The sequence below is a fragment of the Salmo salar genome, chromosome 10 (assembly GCF_965601325.2).
Source record: "Salmo salar chromosome 10, fSalSal1, whole genome shotgun sequence".
Lineage (NCBI taxonomy): Eukaryota > Metazoa > Chordata > Actinopteri > Salmoniformes > Salmonidae > Salmo > Salmo salar.
In genome coordinates, this window is record NC_138300.1 from 124,273,528 (window position 1) to 124,296,010 (window position 22,483).

At 43.6% G+C, this 22,483-nt stretch overlaps 1 protein-coding gene across 4 annotated transcripts in view; it reads left to right on the forward strand.

The window, feature by feature from the left end:
* The first annotated feature begins 1,257 nt into the window (after nucleotides 1-1,257).
* LOC106561818 (general transcription factor IIH subunit 1) overlaps nucleotides 1,258-22,483 on the forward strand; it is a 42,182-nt gene continuing 20,956 nt past the window's right edge. Inside the window, exons 1-6 of one of the 4 annotated variants that reach the window (XM_045688666.2) lie at nucleotides 1,258-1,340; nucleotides 11,026-11,181; nucleotides 12,217-12,409; nucleotides 12,899-13,061; nucleotides 16,579-16,672; nucleotides 17,052-17,201. In XM_045688666.2, coding sequence (XP_045544622.1) covers nucleotides 11,028-11,181; nucleotides 12,217-12,409; nucleotides 12,899-13,061; nucleotides 16,579-16,672; nucleotides 17,052-17,201 — 754 coding nt within the window. In that variant the 5' untranslated portion in view covers nucleotides 1,258-1,340; nucleotides 11,026-11,027. Of the gene's footprint in view, nucleotides 1,341-1,546; nucleotides 2,259-3,249; nucleotides 3,392-3,518; nucleotides 3,974-11,025; nucleotides 11,182-12,216; nucleotides 12,410-12,898; nucleotides 13,062-16,578; nucleotides 16,673-17,051; nucleotides 17,202-22,483 lie in introns of those variants that run through there. The other 3 variants (XM_045688664.2, XM_045688665.2, XM_045688667.2) reach the window with 3 other exon arrangements.

Consider the following 22,483-nt stretch of genomic DNA (forward strand, 5'->3'; position numbering starts at 1 on the left):
TGCTGTTGTTCTGGGATTGATTTGCACTTTTCGCACCAAAGTACGTTCAACTCTAGGAGACAGAACGCGTCTCCTTCCTGAGCGGTATGACGGCTGCGTGGTCCAATGGTGTGTATTCTTGCGTACTATTGTTTGTACAGATGAATGTGGTACCTTCAGGCGTTTGGAAATTGCTCCCAAGGATGAACCAGACTTCAGGAGGTCTACAATTATTCTTCTGGGGTCTTGGCTCATTTCTTTTGATTTTCCCATGATGTCAAGCAAAGAGGCACTGAGTTTGAAGGTAGGCCTTGAAATACATCCACAGGTACACCTCCAATTGACTCAAATTATGTCAATTAGCCTATCAGAAGCTTCTAAAGCCATGACATTTTCTGGAATTTTCCAAGCTGTTTAAAGGCACAGTCAACTTAGTGTATGTAAACTTCTGACCCACTGGAATTGTGATACAGTGAATTATAAGTGAAATAATCTGTCTGTAAACAATTGTTAGAAAAATTACTTGTGCCATGCACAAAGTAGATGTACTAACCGACTTGCCAAAACTATAGTTTGTTAACAAGTTGAAAAACGAGTTTTAATGACTCCAACTTAAATGTATGTAAACTTCCAACTTCAACTGTAGATACATTACATAGATACAGATACATTACGTAGATACAGACACATTACATAGATTGACGAAAAAATGCTCAACTTCCAGATGAGTACAGCATGAGGGGGGAGTTTTCGTACAAATCTTACAAGCTTGTTTGGCTGGTCTGTAGCATATTGTTTAGATGTTTGGGGCTGCTGGTGAACCATAATGTGTACACCTAAAAGGTGCCTATAGATATGTTTCCTTCAGGGTGTCTATATCTAGGTTTCCCATCCAATTCATGCAAATATTCAACAATCTGCATAAAAACAATATGAGCATTTCAGACTTTCCTTTTCTAAAATTTGGTGGCGGAATCGTTGACCATGAAGATTTTAATTTACCAGAAATGTACATGCATCCATATGCATTCAGATCCGACCTGGCACAGCCAACGCCATCAATAAAGGAAGGATATTGGTCAAATGAGCCACATTTACGTGTCCTTAAAAACAGCCTATAACAAATTACAAAAATGGTAAGCCCTGGTCTCAAATACTTAAAAAATAAATAAATAAAATGGGAAACGGGCTGGCAGGTAGGATTTAGTTCGTCCTGTCTCTGGCCCACACTCCAGTACAATAGGTGGCTGTAATGTACCATAACGTTGGATTCCAACCACCGATAAACCTCGCAGAAGAAGATTTTAAGCCTGACCAGAGAGGAAGAGGCGAAGCGAGAGGGTCAACTGTGCCTAAAATAGGTATTTTCCTGCAGCTAGCGTTTATTTATTTTTTTGCTCACCATGCGAGGAGTTTTTGTATGGTCAGTTCTATCCAGAATACTTGTGAAGTCGCTACTCTAAACTAACCCATACCATGATACATTTCAACTTCACTGGGGTAGGATGGACGTCCCAAGGATTCCTAGCAGCACGGACTGTTTTTTATTATTATTATTTTTATTTTATTTTTATAGTTGTCAATGACAGTGTCGAATTTGGTTAACAAAATATTTAATGGCTTATTTGCTAAGTGTGGCTTATGGTTAGGTTGTTACGAGTGTTCTTGTATAAATAGGATACGTTACATCCGGGAAACTTATCGGAGTTTTCCCATGGTCGTCACTAGTTACCACAGCCACAAAGTCATAAACCCCGCCCATGTCTACAATTGATCTTCTTTAAAAATATACATATATATTTTAATTCTAACCTTAACCACACTGCTAACCTTATGACTGACTCTAACCTTAAATTAAAAACTAAAAGCTTATTTTTGTTATCAATAAAACAAATTAACGATAGTCAATTTGTTCCCGCTGTTCCCTCTCTCTCGCGTGAACATTCCACATATTATGGAGGAACCGTTGAGCTCACGCAGGAAAATGTATGCTCTCGCGAGACAGGAAACGCCCACTTACACAGACGGGAACCGCGGCCATTTTTTTTAAAACGGTAAATAAACGGCCTGGAGGAAACAATGTTATTTATCCACCGTCTTTCCTTGGTATTCCACTGGAACAATTTCAATGTTGCACAACTTGGCAGCCGTGTCGATGAAGGAGCACAATTGTATAATAAATATAACGTTTAAATAACAATTGCACTTAAAACTGTATTCTTCACATCGACACAACACGAAAAACCAATAAATCAACTGCAACAGCGTTGAAGTTTGAGGTGACGTTAACGTCATGATTTTATTTTAGCTACCGTTACATGATGTATGTTCTCTGCCAATGCGATAGCGGACTAAACTCCACGGCGAATGAAGTTTCTGATGAACTCCCTCCTTACCGTGGAGTGGAGTTTAGTCCGCTACCATTGCGACTGAGTTAGCCGGCTAACTGTAGCTAGCTAGCCAGCCAGTTAGCTCGTTAACATTAGTACGCTCACCAGTCGATATACTCTGGCCGGTACTCTAACCTCTCACGCTCGCTTCAGAATTTGAGTGGGAAAAGTCGTCAAATGCTATTAAATGCTATAGAATGAAACCCTTGGTGTCAACGTCTTTGTCACAGTCTTTTACCACGTTAAAGGGGTCTAAAACTCGCTAAATACAGCTTGTGGTAAAGTGGCTAATTTGGCAACACTGGAGTCTTTTTATTTAGAAAATATCCTGTTAAAACAAAACTCACACGTTTGTGCATGCTGCCACCTACTGTGCAGAAGTGTTGTTGATCACGTAAAATGTTGTGTTCAATCATTAAGCTGACTTGCCTGTGTGTTAGTAAGGGTAACTATCAGTAACTATAAAGTTGGTAAAAGCACATCACGTTTTGCTTCCTTTACAAATTCGCAATCCCATTGACCTAGCTAGCTAACCTAGCTAGTGTTATTGACTGCAACTTCTAATCAGTGTCACCCGATCTAGTTAACGTTAGTTGTAGTTGCCCTGCCTGAGACATGGCTGTAGACTCCTACACAACATTCATGGATCTGGACTAGTCAACTAACTAATACCTTAACGTATAATAGTGCTGAGTGATTAACCAAACAGTCTTTTCTGTATGGGGGGGTCCATTTAGTTTTTTTGCCCAATGTGCAGTTTCTCTGGAGAGAAATCAAATCATTCAGGAGAGCGATCAAGTCAATGTGGGACGCTAGGCTGAAGGGAGTTGTAGTTTTCATTGACCAAATATTTAACCTAGTTCAGCGCAAAAATGTGGTAATTAACTACAATGACCATAATCCATTGCACATGTTCTTTTCGTCTTGGAGGCTGCTACTTTACATTTTAGTAATTTAGCAGATGCTCTTATCCGGAGCGATTTACAGTTAGTGCATTAATCTTAGCTAGGTTCAACAACCAAGTAAGTAAATGTTTCCTAAATTAAGTAATGTAGCTATCAGCAAAGTCACAACTAGTAAGGGGGGAAAAGAGTGAAGTGCGAGTGTTCACAAAAGGCTTTTTTTGGTGTGGGGGGGGGTTTCTGTGGGATTATTTAAGATACTCTTTGAAGAGGTAGGGATTCAGATATTTTCAGAAGATGAGTAGGGACTCTGCTGTCTGAGCTTCAGGGTGAAGCTGGTTCCACCATTGGAGTGCGAGGACAGAGAAGACCAGAGGTGGCAGAACGGAGTGCGCAGGTTGGGGTGTAGGGTTTGAGCAGAGCCTGAAGGTAGGGAGGGGCAGTTCCTCTTGCTGTTCCGTAGGGAAGCACAATGGTCTAGTAGTGGATGCGTGCTTCAACTGGAAGCCAGTGGAGTGTGCAGAGGAGCGAGGTGACATGGGAGAATTTGTAAAGCTTGAACACCAGGCGGGCTGCAGCGTTCTGGATAAGTTGTAGTGGTTTGATGGCACAAGCGGGGAGCCCAGCCAACAGCGAGTTGCAGTAGTCCAGATGGAAGAGGACAAGTGCCTGGATTAGGACCTGCGCCACTTCCTGTGTGAGGTAGGGTTGTACTCTACGGATGTTGTAGAGCGTGAACCTGCAGGACTGATTCGCTGATTTGATGTTTGCAGAGAACGACAGGGTGTTGTCCAGGGTCACGCCAAGGTTTTTTGCACTCTGGGAGGGGGGCACTGTGGAGTTGTCAACCGTGATGGAGAGATTTTGGAGCGGGTAGACCTTCCCCGGGAGGAAGAGCAGATCCGTCTTGTCGCTAGGCGAGATACACACAGACCGCATGAGAGCGGAATGTAGACAACACAATGACGAGAGGGACAGACAGTTTGTGAAAGTATGCCTTATCTACTTTGAAGAACTAGTGAAATTATTTAATCACAGCTCTGCAGCATACTTAGGAAGGCTAGTTAAATAGGATGACTAAAGACAGTACAGTATTGGGAACACAGATAACGGCTGGCTGGCTGGCTGGCTGGCTGAGCGGAGATGAGTTCGAAGAATGGAAAAATAACGTCAACAAATTAAAAACTGATGTAAACATGAAATCTTGTATTATTTCTTAGTAATTTCCTATTTTCCTATTGATGTCTACACAATGACAATGCTCACTATTTTTGGCTCTTGGAATTTTCATTAAAAAAGCTCTAAAATCATTAGATGTCTCCAACTGAAACCGAACCCTACCTCAAAAAGCATGAATTGCTCAGCACTATAATAATAAGCATGTCCTCTTCTCTACCTTTCTTTGCCTTTGTCTCCCTAATTTCTCCTTCTCAGCCATGTCTCAGGGCAAGCTAGCTATTATTACAGCTGATAGCAGGTTCTCACCGCAGTTTCCAGTGGTATTCAGATCTATACTGAACTCAAATAGAAACACAACATGTAAAGTAATGGTCCCATGTTTCATGAGCTGAAATAAAATATCCCAGAAATGTTTCATATGCACAAAAAGCATATTTCTCTCAAATTTTGTACACGTGTTTGCATCCCTGTTAGTGAGCTTTTATCCTTTGCCAAGATAATCCATCCATTTGACAGGTGTGGCATATCCAGAAGCTGATTAAACAGCATGATCGTTACACAGGTGCACCTTGTGCTGGGGACAATAAAAGGCACAGTTCTGTCACACAACACAATGCCACAGATGTCTCAAGTTTTGAGGGAGTGTGCAATTGGCATGCTGACTACAGGAATGTCCACTAGAGCTGTTGCCAGAGAATGTAATGTTTATTTCTCTACTACAAGTCGCCTCCAATTACATTTTAGTCATTTAGCAGACGCTCTTATCCAGGGCGACTTACAGTAGTGAATGCATACATTTCATACATTTATTTATTTTCATTTTTTTTCTGTACTGGTCCCCCGTGGGAATCGAACCCATAACCCTGGCATTGCAAACACTATGCTCTACCAACTGAGCCACACGGGACCAATGACGTTTTAGAGAATTTGGCAGTACGTCCAACTGGCCTCAAGCACAGATCACAAGTATGGCGTTGTGTGGGTGAGCGGTTTGCTGATGTCAATGTTGTGAACAGAGTGCCCCATGGTGGCAGTGGGGTTATGGTATGGGCAGGCATAAGCTACGAACAACGAACCCAGTTGCATTTTATCGATGGCAGTTTGAATGCACAGAAATACCGTGACTTGACGAGATCCTGAAGACCAGGTAGGTAGCCTGGGTGGGTAGGAGCGTTGGGCCAGTAACCGAAAGGTTGCTGGATCAAATCCCCGAGCTGACAAGGTAAAAATGTCTCGTTCTACCCCAGAGCAAGGCAGTTAACCCACCGTTCCCCGAGCGCTGATGGTGTGGATGTTTGATCTTCCATGGCCTGCATACTCACCAGGCATGTCACCCATTGAGCATGTTTGGGATGCTCTGGATCGACGTGTTCCAGTTGGCGCCAATATCCAGAAACTCCATTGAAGAGGAATGGGACAACATTCCACAGCCATTGAAGAGGAATCGGACAACATTCCCCAGGCCACAATCAACAGCCTGATCAACTCTATGTAAAGGACATGTCACACTGCATGAGGCAATTGTTGGGTACACCAGATACTGAAAGGTTTTCTGATCCACACCCCTACCATTTTTTTTAAGGTATTTGTGACCAACAGATGCATATCTGTATTCCCAGTCATGTGAAATCCATAAATTAGGGCCTAATGAATTTATTTAAATTGACTGATTTCCTTATCAAATCAAACTTTATTTGTCACATGCGCCGAAATACAACAAGTGTAGACCTTACCTTGAAATTCTTACTGACAAGCCCTTAACCAACAGTGCAGTTCAAGAAGAGTTCAGAAAATATTTATCAAATAAAGTAAAAAAATGGTAAAAAGTAACACAATAACATAACAATAACGAGGCTATATACAGGGGGCACCGGTACCGAGTCAGTGTGCGGGGGTACAGGTTAGAGGTCATTTGTACATGTAGAAAGGGTGAGGTGACTATGCATAGATAATAAAGAGCGAGTAGCAGCAGTGTACAAAACAAATGGGGGGGGGGGGGGGGGGGTTTAATGTAGTAGTCCGGTGGCCATTTTATTCATTGTTCAGCAGTCTTATGGCAAATCTTTTCAGTCTCCTGAGGGGGAAAAGGTTTTGTTGTGCCCTCTTCACGACTGTCTTGGTGTGTTTGGACCATGATAGATTGTTGATGTGGACATCAAGGAACCTAACTCTCGACCCGCTCCATTACAGCCCTGTTGATGTTAATGGGGGCCAGTTCGGCCCGCCTTTTTCTGTAGTCCATGATCAGCTCCTTTGTCTTGTTCACATTGAGGGAGAGGTTGTTGTCCTTGCACCACACTGCCAGTTCCTTGACCTCCTCCCTGTAGGCTGTCTCATCGTTGTCGGTGATCAGGCCTACCACTGTTGTGTCTTCAGAAAACTTAATGATGGTGTTGAAGTTGTGTTTGGCCACGCAGTCGTGGGTGAGTGAACAGGGAGTACAGGAGGGGACCCAGTGTTATTGATCAGCGTGGCAGACGTGTTGTTGCCTACCCTTACCACCTGGGGGCGGCCCGTCAGGAAGTCCAGGATCCAGTTGCAGAGGGAGGTGTTTAGTCCCAGGGACCTTATCTTAGTGATGCGCTTCGTGGGCACTATGGTGTTGAACGCTGAACTGTAGTCAATGAGTAGCATTCTCACATAGGTGTTCCTTTTGTCCAGGTGGGAAAGGGCAATGTGGAGTGCGATTGAGTCATTTGTGGATCTGTTGGGGCGGTATGCGAATTGGAGTGGGTCTAGAGTATCCAGGAGGATGCTGTTGATGTGATCCATGACCAGCCTTTCAAAGCACTTCATGGCTACAGACGTGAGTGCTACGGGGCGGTAATCATTTAGGCAGGTTACCTTCGCTTCCTTGGGCACAGGGACTATGGTGGTCTGCTTGAAACATGTAGGTATTACAGACTCAGTCAGGGAGAGGTTGAAAATGTCAGGGAAGACACTTGCCAGTTGGTCCGCGCATGCTTTGAGTACACGTCCTGGTAATCGGCCGCACGGCTTTATGAATGTTGACATGTTTAAAGGTCTTGCTCACATCGGCTACCGAGAGCGTTATCACACAGTCATCCAGAACAGCTGGTGCTCTCATGCATGCTTCAGTGTTGCTTGCCTCGAAGCGAGCATAAAAGGCATTAAGCTCATCTGCTAGGCTCGCGTCACTGGGCAGCTCACGTCTGGGTTTCCCTTTGTAATCCGTAATAGTTTTCAAGCCCTGCCACATCTGATGAGCATCAGAGCCGGTGTAGTAGGATTCAATCTTAATCCTTTATTGACGCTTTCCTTGTTTGATGGTTTGTCTGAGGGCGTAGCGGGATTTCTTATAGGCGTCCGGATTAGTGTCCCGTTCCTTGAAAGTGGCAGCTCTAGCTTTAGCTCGATGCGGATGTTGCCTGTAATCCATGGCTTCTGGTTGGGATATGTAAGTACGGTCACTGTGGGGACGACGTTGTCAATGAACTTATTGATGAAGCCGATGACTGAGGTGGTATACTCCTCAATGCCATTGGATGATGAATCCCGGAACATATTCGAGTTTGTGCTAGCAAAACAATCCTGTAGCGTGGCATCCGCGTCATCTGACCACTTCCATATTGAGAGAGTCACTGGTACTTCCTGCTTTAGTTTTTGCTTGTAAGCAGGAATCAGGAGGATATAATTATGGTCAGATTTGCCAAATCGAGGGCGGGGGAGAGCTTTGTATGCGTCTCTGTGTGTGGAGTAAAGGTTGTCTAGAGTTTTTTTTTTCTCCTCTGGTTGCACGTGACATGCTGGTAGAAATGAGGTAAAGCTGATTTACGTTTGCCTGCATTAAAGTCCCCGGCCACTAGGAGCGCCGCTTCTGGATGAGCATTTTCTTGTTTCCTTATGGCCTTATAGAGTTTGTTGAGTTCGGTCTTAGTGCCAGCATCGGTCTGTGGTGGTAAATAGACAGCTATGAATCATATAGATGAGAACTCATGCCCCAACCTTTTTTTTAAGGTATCTATGACCTAGAGATGCATATCTGTATTCCCAGTCATGTGAAATCCATAAATTAGGGCCTAAATGAATTTATTTAAATTTACTGATTTCCTTATGAACATGAAGCTCAGTAAAATATTTTAAACTGTTGCATTTTTATATTTTTGTTCAGTATACAATATTGTTGTTCCCACCTCAGTTTTCTCCTATCACAGCCATTAAACTAACTGTTTTAAAGTCACCATTGGTCTCATGGTGAAATCCCTGAGCGGTTTCCTTCCTCTCCGGCAACTGAGCTAGGAAGGACACCTGTGTCTTTGTAGTGACTGGGTGTATTGATAACTTCACCATGCTCAAAGGGATACTCTTATCTTATTTATTTATTTACAACAACAAAAAAATCTTCCAAAAGATGCCCTCCTTTGCTAGGCTTTGTGGTTGATTCTGTGTTTGAAATTCACTGCACGACTGAGGGACCTTTTAAAAGATTTCCATTTGAGTCATTTAGCAGACGCTCTTATCCAGAGTTACCTACAGTTAGTGCATTCGTCTTAAGATGGCTAGGTGGGACAACCACATCAGTCATAGTTGTAAATAGTAAGATAATTGTATGTGTGTTGCACAGAGATGAGGTAGTCCATTCAAAAAAATCATGTTCTTCATGAAATTGGATGATATTTTGAAGGAAACCAGACCAAAGTATGATAAATGACTGTTGCTTCTACATTGATAAAGTTTGATCATAAAGTTACTTGTCCCCCTCTCTCATGTCAAACACTTGGATTCATTACTAAGGTGACATCACCTTAACTCTCATTTTAATGCACATGATATTTTCTTACCTAATTTAAATAATTACCGCCTTGTAACCAACATTGGTGAAGGCATGTTTGCAGATGGGTGTGGTTTATATAGCCAGATACTAGCTACTCTACTGGTGCTAAAATTTGACTGCAGGTTGGCTGCAAATATAATTAAGTTTACCCTATTAATCTATAGCCAAGATACATATGTTTCCCCTTTCATCTGGGTCTGGTGTTAGCTAGTTACTGGCTAGCTAGGTCTTCATCTGTCTGGTGTTAGCTAGTTACTGGCTACCTAGGTCTTCATCTGGGTCTGGTGTTAGCTAGTAACTGGCTAGCTAGGTCTTCATCTGTCTGGTGTTAGCTAGTAACTGGCTAGCTAGGTCTTCATCTGGGTCTGGTGTTAGCTAGTAACTGGCTAGCTAGGTCTTCATCTGGGTCTGGTGTTAGCTAGTAACTGGCTAGCTAGGTCTTCATCTGTCTGGTGTTAGCTAGTAACTGGCTAGCTAGGTCTTCATCTGGGTCTGGTGTTAGCTAGTTACTGGCTAGCTAGGTCTTCATCTGGGTCTGGTGTTAACTAGTTACTGGCTAGCTAGGTCTTTATGTCTGGTGTTAGCTAGTAACTGGCTAGCTAGGTCTTCATCTGGGTCTGGTATTAGCTAGTTACTGGCTAGCTAGGTCTTCATCTGTGTCTGGTGTTAGCTAGTTACTGGCTAGCTAGGTCTTCATCTGTCTGGTGTTAGCTAGTTACTGGCTAGCTAGGTCTTCATCTGGGTCTCAGGTTAGCTAGTTACTGGCTAGCTAGGTCTTCATCTGGGTCTGGTGTTAGCTAGTAACTGGCTAGCTAGGTCTTTATCTGTGTCTGGTGTTAGCTAGTTACTGGCTAGCTAGGTCTTTATGTCTGGTGTTAGCTAGTAACTGGCTAGCTAGGTCTTCATCTGTCTGGTGTTAGCTAGTAACTGGCTAGCGAGGTCTTCATCTGGGTCTGGTGTTAGCTAGTTACTGGCTAGCTAGGTCTTCATCTGGGTCTGGTGTTAGCTAGTTACTGGCTAGCTAGGTCTTCATCTGGGTCTCAGGTTAGCTAGTTACTGGCTAGCTAGGTCTTCATCTGGGTCTGGTGTTAGCTAGTTACTGGCTAGCTAGGTCTTCATCTGGGTTTGGTGTTAGCTAGTTACTGGCTAGCTAGGTCTTCATCTGGGTCTGGTGTTAGCTAGTAACTGGCTAGCTAGGTCTTCATCTGGGTCTGGTGTTAGCTAGTTACTGGCTAGCTAGGTCTTCATCTGGGTCTCAGGTTAGCTAGTAACTGGCTAGCTAGGTCTTCATCTGGGTCTCAGGTTAGCTAGTAACTGGCTAGCTAGGTCTTCATCTGTCTGGTGTTAGCTAGTAACTGGCTAGCTAGGTCTTCATCTGGGTTTCAGGTTAGCTAGCAGTAACGTGCCATTGGAACACAGGAGTGATGGTTGCTGATAATGGGCCTCTGTACGCCTATGTACATATTCCATAAAAAAGCTGCCGTTTCCAGCTACAATAGTCATTTACAACATTAACAATGTCTACACTGTATTTCTGATCAATTTGATGTTATTTTAATTGACAAAAAATGTGCTTTTCTTTAAAAAAATACTAGGACATTTCTAAGTGACCCCAAACTTTTGAATGATAATGTATATTTAATCAATTTTTAATACAGGCACAACATGGCAAAAGTCAAGAGGTGTGAATACTTTCTGAGAGCACTAATTCTAATCAGGTTATTTTTTAGCTAACCAATAATAGGTATATTCCCTTCCTCTCCTCTTCCTTTCCTCTCAGCCATGGCAGCGTTGTCGGAGGAGGTGCTGCTGGTGGTGAAAAGGGTCCGACAGAGGAAGCAGGACGGGACCCTCTACCTGATGGCAGAGAGGATAGCCTGGGGACCAGAGGGAAAAGACCGCTTTACCGTTAGCCACCAGTATGCTGACATACGCTGTGAGTAGGTGTCACGAGAATTTTTAATCCCACTGATGATAACTAAACAATTATTTAAGCTTTGACCATTCCCAGAGGTTTGTAAGACCCTGGGTTTAATAATAATTAGGCAAAGACTCAGATTCATTGTTCTTTATTCAGAGAACGTTTCTAAAGTCAACCAAAATGTTAGCAGTCTTTATAACACCCCCCCCCCCCCCCCCCTCATATACACACACAAAAACAGTAGGGGGAGCTGTATCTTTTTCCACAGTTCACATTCCTCGTTTATCACTATTCTACCAAGCTGGCAGTTCCATACCGTTCCCTTCCTCCCTAGATTAGAGGGGCCTCTTTCCTGTCGTAGGTTTTTCAGAGTTCCAACCAGGTCAGGTCATGTATAGTTCAATTGTCCTCTGTGTTTTCTCAGTCACACATTTCTCAGTCACACATTACATTATTGGATTATAGTTTAATTATTCTAATACATTTCACATAGTCTAATAATTACGTTACAGGGTGGAATTCTTTAGTCATTACTTTAAACATATAAATTCCCTTATCAGTAGGTTACCGGGCTACCATCCTGTCTAGGAGCTTACACAGCCTACTTGCTTGTATATAGTCTTTGCTATTTTAATAGTTTTTTTCAATATTCCTTTATTTTATGACTGCTGTAAGATAAATTGCTTCTTTTGAGGACATTTTTCTTAATCTGAAAGTTTTCCCACGCTATAAAATATAAACGAGAGCGAGGCTTCTGCCCTTTAGGCCACTGGCTAGTCGGAACACGGCGTACACAGGTTAACTAGTGCCTTTGTAGAGGTCGTAGGTAACAGAGATCCTGCAGAGCCAAGTGCAGTACTCTACGTTATAAAAGCTTGGGCAGAGGCAGTAGTGTTTGTAGTACTCACCTACACCATGCTACGGTAGCATTGATGGTTGACATTATATGTGGGGGTTGTTACTTTGGATGGTAGTAGTAATCAGAATGTATATAATGAGTAGTATTGATAGTAGTAACTTAGTAGCCTATTTTCTCCCCACCCTTTGCAGGTCAGAAGATCAGCCCAGACGGCAAGGCCAAGATTCAGCTGCAGTTGATCCTACACACGGGGGAGAGCACCAACTTCCACTTCTCCAACGAGAGCACTGCCCTGAAAGACCGCGATGCAGCCAAGGACCTCCTGCAGCAGCTGCTGCCCAAGTTCAAGAAGAGGGTTAACAAGGAACTGGAGGAGAAGAACAGGTGAGGAACAAATTACAGGATCCCCTAACAACAACACAGACAGATGGGGGGGGGGGGGGGGGGGAAGACAGGGGACTATTCACTAGGAAGCAAACAGAACGAAACGGGGTGTAACCTACCTGAATGTGTACAATAGAAAATATTGTTTTCTTTGCAAAAAGAATTCTGTTGCAAAAATGTTTTGCAGCAGTGTGTGACTAATGAATACACCCCAGATCTCCATCGGTTTAACCTCAGAAGGATTCCAAAGCTATACCACTTAGCCCGAAACTAGGTAGCAAAACTAGATTGTCTGACTAAAATATAATATTTACTGTATGTGTTGGAAAGATAGGCTTGAAATGGGTATGGTCTAACCGACAACGAAAAACACAAACTAAGTTCAGATTTCCTAATGAACCAGAAAAATCAATAGTTAATTGTGTTTGTTCATCAAAGTAAGCTAACTTCCTGCTAGTATACCATTTTGTATTTCACCTCCCTCTCTAGAATGTTACAGGAAGATCCGGTGCTGTTCCAGCTGTACAAGGATCTGGTCGTAAGTCAGGTGATCAGTGCTGAAGAGTTCTGGGCCAATCGGCTGAGCATGAACAGCGTGGACCACTCCTTCTCCAACAACAAGCAGGAAGTGGGCATCTCGGCAGCCTTCCTGGTGAGCTCAGCAAGCAATGTCTGCGTCCCTATTCCCCATGGGCTCTGGGTCAAAAATTGTGCCTTATAAAGGGAATATCGTGTAACAATTCACCGATACTCATTGGTCCCCAATTTCAAATGTTTAAGATACAAGTGCCACGATCCGCATAGCCCAAAACCGATCAAAATGTAGCATGCAATCGGTCAGAGAGTCATTTCAAACTTACGAATCGCCGGTTCAATAAAATGTTTTGCTCGTATTAACATTCTTTCTACCTTCCGAAAATAACCTCTCATCTTTTGTGACAACTGATGCGTCCTCTCCTTCGGCGTGGAACTGCATGGAACTGTGTTGACAGGCATTGATCTACACGTGATTATGCATGCTAAATAAACAACCAGGGAATATCAGTAGCTTTAGTCAAACTGGGCTCAGCTTCGCACGCTGACCGACGCCTGTTACTGATCTTGCACGTCTGCAACAGCACCTTCAGCATTCAAATGCTAAAATGGCTTGCGCGATATGAGGATTTATTAGTTGTGTAACAACCAATGTAATTTGGTTATTGTTGTTTTATGCGCTGTTGAAAATTGTTTTACCGTAATAAAAGTAAGCTTCCGGAGACGACTCATCTGGTTATACTTCCTGAATGGGGATTATTACAATAGATTTTATTTTCAGTGTTCAGTTTTACCAATAGTTTTGGTAGTTTTTATGGTGGATTTTAAATATACAGGGTAAAGTTGATAATTTCATAACGAGGACAGCAGTGACTTTCGCCAGGTGGTACTGTATGGCTAGATGTCATTTGGGTGGGTGGACCTTTCTTGATAAACACAGGAAACTGTTGAGCGTGGAAAAACTCAGCAGCGTTGCAGTTCTTGACCCAAACCGGTGCGCCTGGCACCTACTACCATACCCCGCTCAAAAAAGCAATAAAATAGTTTGTCTTACCCATTCATTCTCTGAATGGCACACATACACAATCCATCTCTCAATTGTCTCGAGGCTTAAAAAATATTATTTAACCTGTCTCCTCCCCTTCATCTAGGTTGATTTGAAGTGATCTGATAGTGGTAGATTATGGCTCTAATCTGATAGTGGTAGATGTCTAGTTTCCATTATGGCTCTAATCTGATAGTGGTAGATGTCTAGTCTCCATTATGGCTCTAATCTGGTAGTGGGGTGGTAGATGTCTAGTCTCCATTATGGCTCTAATCTGATAGTGGTAGATGTCTAGTCTCCATTATGGCTCTAATCTGATAGTGGTAGTGGGGTGCTAGATGTCTAGTCTCCATTATGGCTCTAATCTGATAGTGGTAGTGGGGTGCTAGATTTCTAGTCTCCTTTATGGCTCTAATCTGATAGTGGTAGTGGGGTGGTAGATGTCTCCATTATGGCTCTAATCTGATAGTGGTAGATGTCTAGTCTCCATTATGGCTCTAATCTGGTAGTGGGGTGGTAGATGTCTAGTCTCCCTTATGGCTCTAATCTGATAGTGGTAGTGGGGTGGTAGATGTCTAGTCTCCCTTATGGCTCTAATCTGATAGTGGTAGTGGGGTGGTAGATGTCTAGTCTCCATTATGGCTCTAATCTGGTAGTGGTAGATGTCTAGTCTCCATTATGGCTCTAATCTGATAGTGGGGTGGTAGATGTCTCCATTATGGCTCTAATCTGATAGTGGGGTGGTAGATGTCTCCATTATGGCTCTAATCTGATAGTGGTAGTGGGGTGGTAGATGTCTAGTCTCCATTATGGCTCTAATCTGATAGTGATAGTGGGGTGGTAGATGTCTAGTCTCCATTATGGCTCTAATCTGATAGTGATAGTGGGGTGGTAGATGTCTCCATTATGGCTCTAATCTGATAGTGATAGTGGGGTGGTAGATGTCTCCATTATGGCTCTAATCTGATAGTGGTAGTGGGGTGGTAGATGTCTCCATTATGGCTCTAATCTGATAGTGATAGTGGGGTGGTAGATGTCTCCATTATGGCTCTAATCTGATAGTGGTAGTGGGGTGGTAGATGACAGGCCCAGCTCAGACAGGCCCAGCTCATGAGCTCCATTAGCAGCAGAATGGAAATTAAATGTGTTTATGCAACAAAAGTTTGTGCATCATATCGCATTGAATCACGTCATTCTCTAATCAAACCAATTTGCACCGAATCGTTTCAAACTAAACGTATAATTCCTCTTTTGTATCGAAAGGGAAAGATGCACATCCCTAAAACCAATGTTTTCCATCGTTAAACTGTCACTGTGTCTTTAATCTGTCCTTCTCTGTCTAGCCCTGTCACTGTGTCTTTAATCTGTCCTTCTCTGTCTAGCCCTGTCACTGCGTCTCATCTGTCCTCTTTCTAGCCCTGTCACTGTGTCTTTAATCTGTCCTTCTCTGTCTAGCCCTGTCACTGCGTCTCATCTGTCCTCTTTCTACCCCTGTCACTGTGTCTCATCTGTCCTTCTCTGTCTAGCCCTGTCACTGTGTCTCATCTGTCCTTCTCTGTCTAGCCCTGTCACGGTGTCTCATCTGTCCTCTGTCTAGCCCTGTCACTGTGTCTCATCTGTCCTCCGTCTAGCCCTGTCACTGTGTCTTTAATCTGTCCTTCTCTGTCTAGCCCTGTCACTGCGTCTCATCTGTCCTCTGTCTAGCCCTGTCACGGTGTCTCATCTGTCCTCTGTCTAGCCCTGTCACTGTGTCTCATCTGTCCTTCTCTGTCTAGCCCTGTCACTGCGTCTCATCTGTCCTCTGTCTAGCCCTGTCACTGCGTGTCATCTGTCCTCTTTCTAGCCCTGTCACTGTGTCTCATCTGTCTAGCCCTGTCACGGTGTCTCATCTGTCCTCTGTCTAGCCCTGTCACTGTGTCGCATCTGTCCTCTGTCTAGCCCTGTCACGGTGTCTCATCTGTCCTCTGTCTAGCCCTGTCACTGTGTCTCATCTGTCCTCTGTCTAGCCCTGTCACGGTGTCTCATCTGTCCTCTGTCTAGCCCTGTCACTGTGTCTCATCTGTCCTCTGTCTAGCCCTGTCACGGTGTCTCATCTGTCCTCTGTCTAGCCCTGTCACTGTGTCTCATCTGTCCTCTGTCTAGCCCTGTCACTGTGTCTCATCTGTCCTCTGTCTAGCCCTGTCACTGTGTCTCATCTGTCCTCTGTCTAGCCCTGTCACTGTGTCTCATCTGTCCTCTGTCTAGCCCTGTCACTGTGTCTCATCTGTCCTCTGTCTAGCCCTGTCACTGTGTCTCATCTGTCCTCTGTCTAGCCCTGTCACTGCGTCTCATCTGTCCTCTGTCTAGCCCTGTCACTGTGTCTTTAATCTGTCCTTCTCTGTCTAGCCCTGTCACTTTGTCTCTAATCTGTCTTTCTCTGTCTAGCCCTTGGTTACACCAATCCAATGCTTTTAAATGTGTGGGGAGTCCAGAGTACTGCAGGAGTACTGCAGAGTACTGCACATTCCTGGAGAAAACACAGAATGTTAGGATGCAGGGAGTGTAAATGGTGGAGAATGGATAAAGTGGTCATATCTTTTTGTTATTTCAGGCGGACATACAGCCTCAGACAGATGGCTGTAACGGCCTGAGATACAACCTTACCTCTGACATAATAGAGTCTATCTTCAGGACGTACCCTGCAGGTAAGATACCTCGGCTTTTATGTCATGTAAACCAATGGCAAGAGTTGAAATAATGTCAGTCCACCTACCTAGTGATTGATACATTATGATTGTCCACTATAAGCAGGTACATGATGAAACTATGGGCCCTGTTGGAATACCTTCAAATAAATACATGCATGACTAAGTCTCTTTTGGATAAAAAAAAAAGTCTGCTAAATGCAGATATGATCTATATTATTATATTTTTTATATTTTATATTATATATGTTACCTTCAAATGCTGCTTTTCTTCCTTCCTTCCTCGCTGATCTGATTGGATAAGTAAAGGTATCCAACCTTCCAAAAGGGTCATGTTTTTTTGTGTCCTGTCATTGACAAACTTAACGTTTCCTCCCAGTGAAACAGAAGTATGGTGAGAACGTTCCTCATAACCTGACAGAGAAGGAGTTCTGGACACGGTTCTTCCAGTCCCACTACTTCCACCGAGACCGCATCAACACAAGCCTTCAGGACATCTTCTCAGAGTGTGCCAAGCAGGACGAGAAGGGTGAGACCACTTCTCACATGGAGAGCAGTCAGTCCATATTATGCATTTTATTGTTTCTCTTATGTACTAGTGATTGAGGGGGATCGATACAGTTACCTATCGCAATATTATACAATGTGTGGGTCTAATCCTGCATTAAGGCTGACCCCAATTAGTCAACTGAACGATTGTTTGGTCGTTAGGCTATTGGTCGACCAAGATTGTTTTAGTTGAGCAGTAACACATATATACAGTACCAGTCAAAAGTTTGGACGCACCTACTCATTCTAGGGTTTTTCTTTATTTTTACTATTTTCTACATTGTAGAATAATAGTGAAGACATCAAAACTATGAAATAACACATATGGAATCATGTAGTAACCAAAATAATGTTTTATATTTTAGATTCTTCAAAGTAGCCACCCTTTCCCTTGATGACAGCTTTACACACTCTTGGCATTCTCTCAACCAGCTTCATGAGGTAGTCACCTGGAATGCTTTTCAAACAGTCTTGAAGGAGTTCCCACATATGCTGAGCACTTGTTGGCTGCTTTTCCTTCACTCTGCAGTCCAACTCATCCCACACCATCTCAATTGGGTTGAGGTCAGGTGAATGTGGGGCCAGGTCATCTGATGCAGCACTCCATCACTCTCCTTGATCAAATAGCCCTTACACTTACAGGTGTGTTTTGGGTCATTGTCCTGTTGAAAAACGATAATGATAATCCCACTAAGCGCAAACCAGATGGGATAGCGTATCGCTGCAGAATGCTGTGGTAGCCATGCTGGTTATGTGTGCCTTGAATTCTAAATAAATCACAGACCGTGTCACCAGCAAAACACCATCACACCTCCTCCTCCATGCTTCACGGTGGGAACCACACATGCAGAGATCATCCGTTCACCTACTCTGTGTCTCAGAAAGACACGGTGGTTGGAACCAAAAATCTCACATTTGGACTCATCAGACCAAAGGACAGATTTTTACCGGTCTGATGTCCATTGCTAGTGTTTCTTGGCCCAAGCAAGTCTCTTCTTATTATTGGTGTCCTTTAGTAGTGTTTTGTTTGCAGCAATTCGACCATGAAGACCTGATTCACACAGTCTCCTCTGAACAGTTGATGTTGAGATGTGTCGGTTACTTGAACTCTGAAGCATTTATCTGAGGTGCAGTTAATTGCCAATTTCTGAGGCTGGTTAGTAATTAACTCATCCTCTGCAGCAGAGGTAACTCTGGGTCTTCCTTTCCTGTGACGGTCCTCATGAGAGCCAGTTTCATCATAGCGCTTGATGGTTTATGCGACTGCATTTGAAGAAACTTTCAAAGTTCTTGAAATGTTCAGTATTGACCTTCTTGTCTTAAAGTAATGATGGACTGACGTTTCTCTTTGATTATTTGAGCTGTTCTTGCCATAATATGGACTTGGTCTTTTACCAAATAGGGCTTTCTTCTGTATACCAACCCTACCTTGTCACAACACAACTGATTGGTTCAAACGCATTAAGGAAAGAAATTCCACAAATTAACTTTAAACAAGGCACACCTGTTAATTCTGTTTTTTTAACCCTGGAGTGATAGATATGCAGATGATGATGTGCGAGTAGAGATACTGGGGTGCAAAAGTAAATAATTTGGGGAATAAATAACAATTTGGGGAATGCATTCCAGGTGACTGCAAAGCTGTCATCAAGGCAAAGGATGGCTACTTTGAAGAGTCTAAAATATAAAACATATCAAATTGTATTTGTCACATGTGCCGAATACAACAGGTGTAGACCTTAGAGTGAAATGCTTACTTACGAGCCCTTAACCAACAATGCCGTTTAAAAAAAAATACCCCCCAAAAAAGGTAAGAGATAAGAATAACAAATAATTAAAGAGCAGCAGTAATTAACAATACAGGGGGTAGTGGTACAGAGTCAATGTGCGGGGGCACCGGTGTCGAAGCAGCAGAATGGGGGGGGGGGCAATCCAAATAGTCTGGGTAGCCATTTGATGAGATGTTCAGGAGTCTTATGACTTGGGGGTAGAAGCTGTTTAGAAGCCTCTTGGACTTAAACTTGGAGCTCCGGTACCGCTTGCCGTGCGGCAACAGAGAGAACAGTCTACGACTAGGGTGGCTGGAGTCCTGACAATTTCTAGGGCCTTCCTCTTGACACCGCCTGGTGTAGAGGTCCTGGATGGCAGGAAGCTTGGCCCCAGTGATGTACTGGGCCGTACGCACTACCCTCTGTAGTGCCTTGCGGTCGGAGGCCGAGCAGTTGCCATACCAGACAGTGATGCAACCCGTCAGGATACTCTCGTGCAGCTGTTGAGGACCCATGTCAAAGCTTTTCAGTCTCCTGAGGGGGAATAGGTTTTGTCGTGCCCTCTTCACGACTGTCTTGGTGTGTTTGGACCATTCTAGTTTTATGTTGATGTGGACACCAAGGAACTTGAAGCTCTCAACCTGTTCCACTGCAGCCCCGTCGATGAGAATGGGGGGCGTGCTCGGTCCTCTTTTTCCTGTAGTCCACAATCATCTCCTTAGTCTTGGTTACGTTGAGGGAGAGGTTGTTATTCTGGCACCACCCGGCCAAGTCTCTGACTTCCTCCCTATAGGCTGTCTCGTCGTTGTCGGTGATCAGGCCTACCACTGTTGTGTTGTCAGCAAACATAATGATGGTGTTGGAGTCGTGCCTGGCCGTGCAGTCATGAGTGAACAGGAAGTACAGGAGGGGACTGAGCGCGCACCCCTGAGGGGCACCCGAGTTGAGGATCAGCGTGGCAGATGTGTTGTTACCTACCCTCACCACCTGGGGGGCGGCCCGTCAGGAAGTCCAGGATCCAGTTGCAGAGGGAGGTGTTTAGTCCCAGGGTCCTTAGCTTAGTGATGAGCTTTGAGGGTACTATGGTGTTGAACGCTGAGCTGTAGTCAATGAACAGCATTCTCACATAGGTGTTCCTTTTGTCCAGGTGGGAAAGGGCAGTGTGGAGTGCAATTGAGATGGCATCATCTGTGGATCTGTTGGGGCGGTAAGCGAATTGGAGTGGGTCCAGGGTTTCTGGGATAATGGTGTTGATGTGAGTCATGACCAGCCTTTCAAAGCATTTCATGGCTACAGACGTGAGTGCTACGGGTCGGTAATCATTTAGGCAGGTTACCTTAGTGTTCTTGGTCACAGGCACTATGGTGGTCTGCTTAAAACATGTTGGTATTACAGACTCGGACAGAAACTTTTTGAAGTTTTGATGTCATCACTATTATTCTACAATGTAGAAAATAAAGAGAAACCCTTGAATGAGTTGGTGTCCATACTTTTGACTGGTACTGTATGTATGTATGTATGTATGTATGTATGTATGTATGTATGTATGTGTGCCTATCTCAGTGAACTAATCCATTGTGGAGACTAAAAGCCAATTTATGCTTGATCTGAAAATGCAGTCGGAGGCTCCATATGGATGGCGTGACGCAATCGTGGAGCCTCCAGACATGCAGAGGCCAAATGCAGCTCTGTACCGTATCGCCATGCGCCCCCCCCCCCCCCCCCCCCCCCCAAATGTTGTAACAATGCAGAGGGCTCTGTATAGCTCCACATTGACATGATTGGTTGACGGGAGGTGGGGGCGGTACATCCTGTAGAAAACACAAACTCACTTCCTTGACAGCAGCTTTGCGCTGCCCTGTGAAGCGCAAGACGTATGAATGTCCTGACTTCTGCTGAGGTCATATCACCCAACGGCCTCATGGCCAGTGCAGACGTGGGATTGACCATGCGGCCAGATGCACAATGCTCTTCTCTCTCCAGAATGCTCTCTCTCTCTTGCCAATTTGTACACGTTCATTGTTTCTTAACTTCATTGTGTGATTTGTTTGTGTTTGATTGTTAGTGTATATCAATTCCCCAATATATATATATATATCTATAGATATATCTATCACCAGGAGTACATTTACCTTTAATTCCTGTCATTTCTAATCTACAATGTTTGTTACTTTTGGTTACGGTCATTTATGTTAATGCATTCAATATTATTATTCCAGTCTTCCTGTTGTCATTGTCAGAGTGGACACGGGGTTTGCAGAGTGCACGACCTACAGTGCATTCAGAAAGTATTCCGACCCTTTGACTTTTTCCACATTTTGTTACAGCCTTATTCTAAAATGGATTAAATGTTTTGACAAAGCAAAAAAAATATGGTTTTTGAAAATAAATAAAAATCTGACATATCACATTTACATAAGTATTCAGACCCTTTACTCAGTACTTTGTTGAAGCACCTTTTGGCAGCGATTACAGCCTTGAGTCTTCTTGGTTATGACGCTACAAGCTTGGCACACTTGTATTTGGGGAGTTTCTCCCATTCTTCCCATGATATCCAATAAGATATTTCAGCAGGGAAGTTGAGCAAGTCTAACCAAACAACAGTGTTTCTCTTATTTAACACTAGCACTTCCTCCAACCACGAGTGAGTACACAAAATATTAATGTTTTTGATTGAGTGTATCTACCGACGGCCTTTACATGTCCCGGAAAGATACATCTGTTGTTTTGTTATTTTTGTTTTACTCTGCCTGCAAACACACTGGATGATTCAGAATCCATTGAAGAGCTTGAACGATTCATTGACAAGAGACACTTAACGAGCTCAAAGAAACATGTCGCTGGTTTCGGAGGATTCGAGCGCTGTTAAGGACAACAAACACCAATCAACAAATCAAACCAAAGCCAATTTGGCCAAGCGGTATCAACGATGGCACCAAACCATCCCCAGGCAGCAAGAGGGTGCACGTGGGGAGAGGTTTACTGATAAGGATGTTGACTTGTTAAAATCCATCAATGAAAGGCTTGCTAAACTTGATATTCTTGGATATATTACGAGAGGACATCAATGCATTATGTGCCGGTCTAGAATTCAGCCAACGTCAGATTGATGATCTAAGGAAAGAGAACGCGGAGCTGAAAGGTACTGTAGACTCTATTCATGGCAAGGTGGAGGTGGTGCAAAGGGAGAACAAACAACTCAAAGAAACCTTGCTGATGTACAGTGTCGATCAATGCGGGATAATCTAATGTTTTCAGGGATACCGGAGAATGAGCAGAGGCTCAACTCAACTGAAACTGCCCAGAGATGTCGTGCACTAATGTCACTTTCTCCAGAGTCCACAGAATGGGTAAGGCCTCTGAGACATGGGCTATTATTGCATGTTTTGAACATTTTAAACAAAAGGAAACGGAGAAAAGCAGGGGCCAGAGAACTCAGAAACACTGATTTTGGAAGGAAAGATCACTTCCCCACCGAGATAAATGAAAGGAG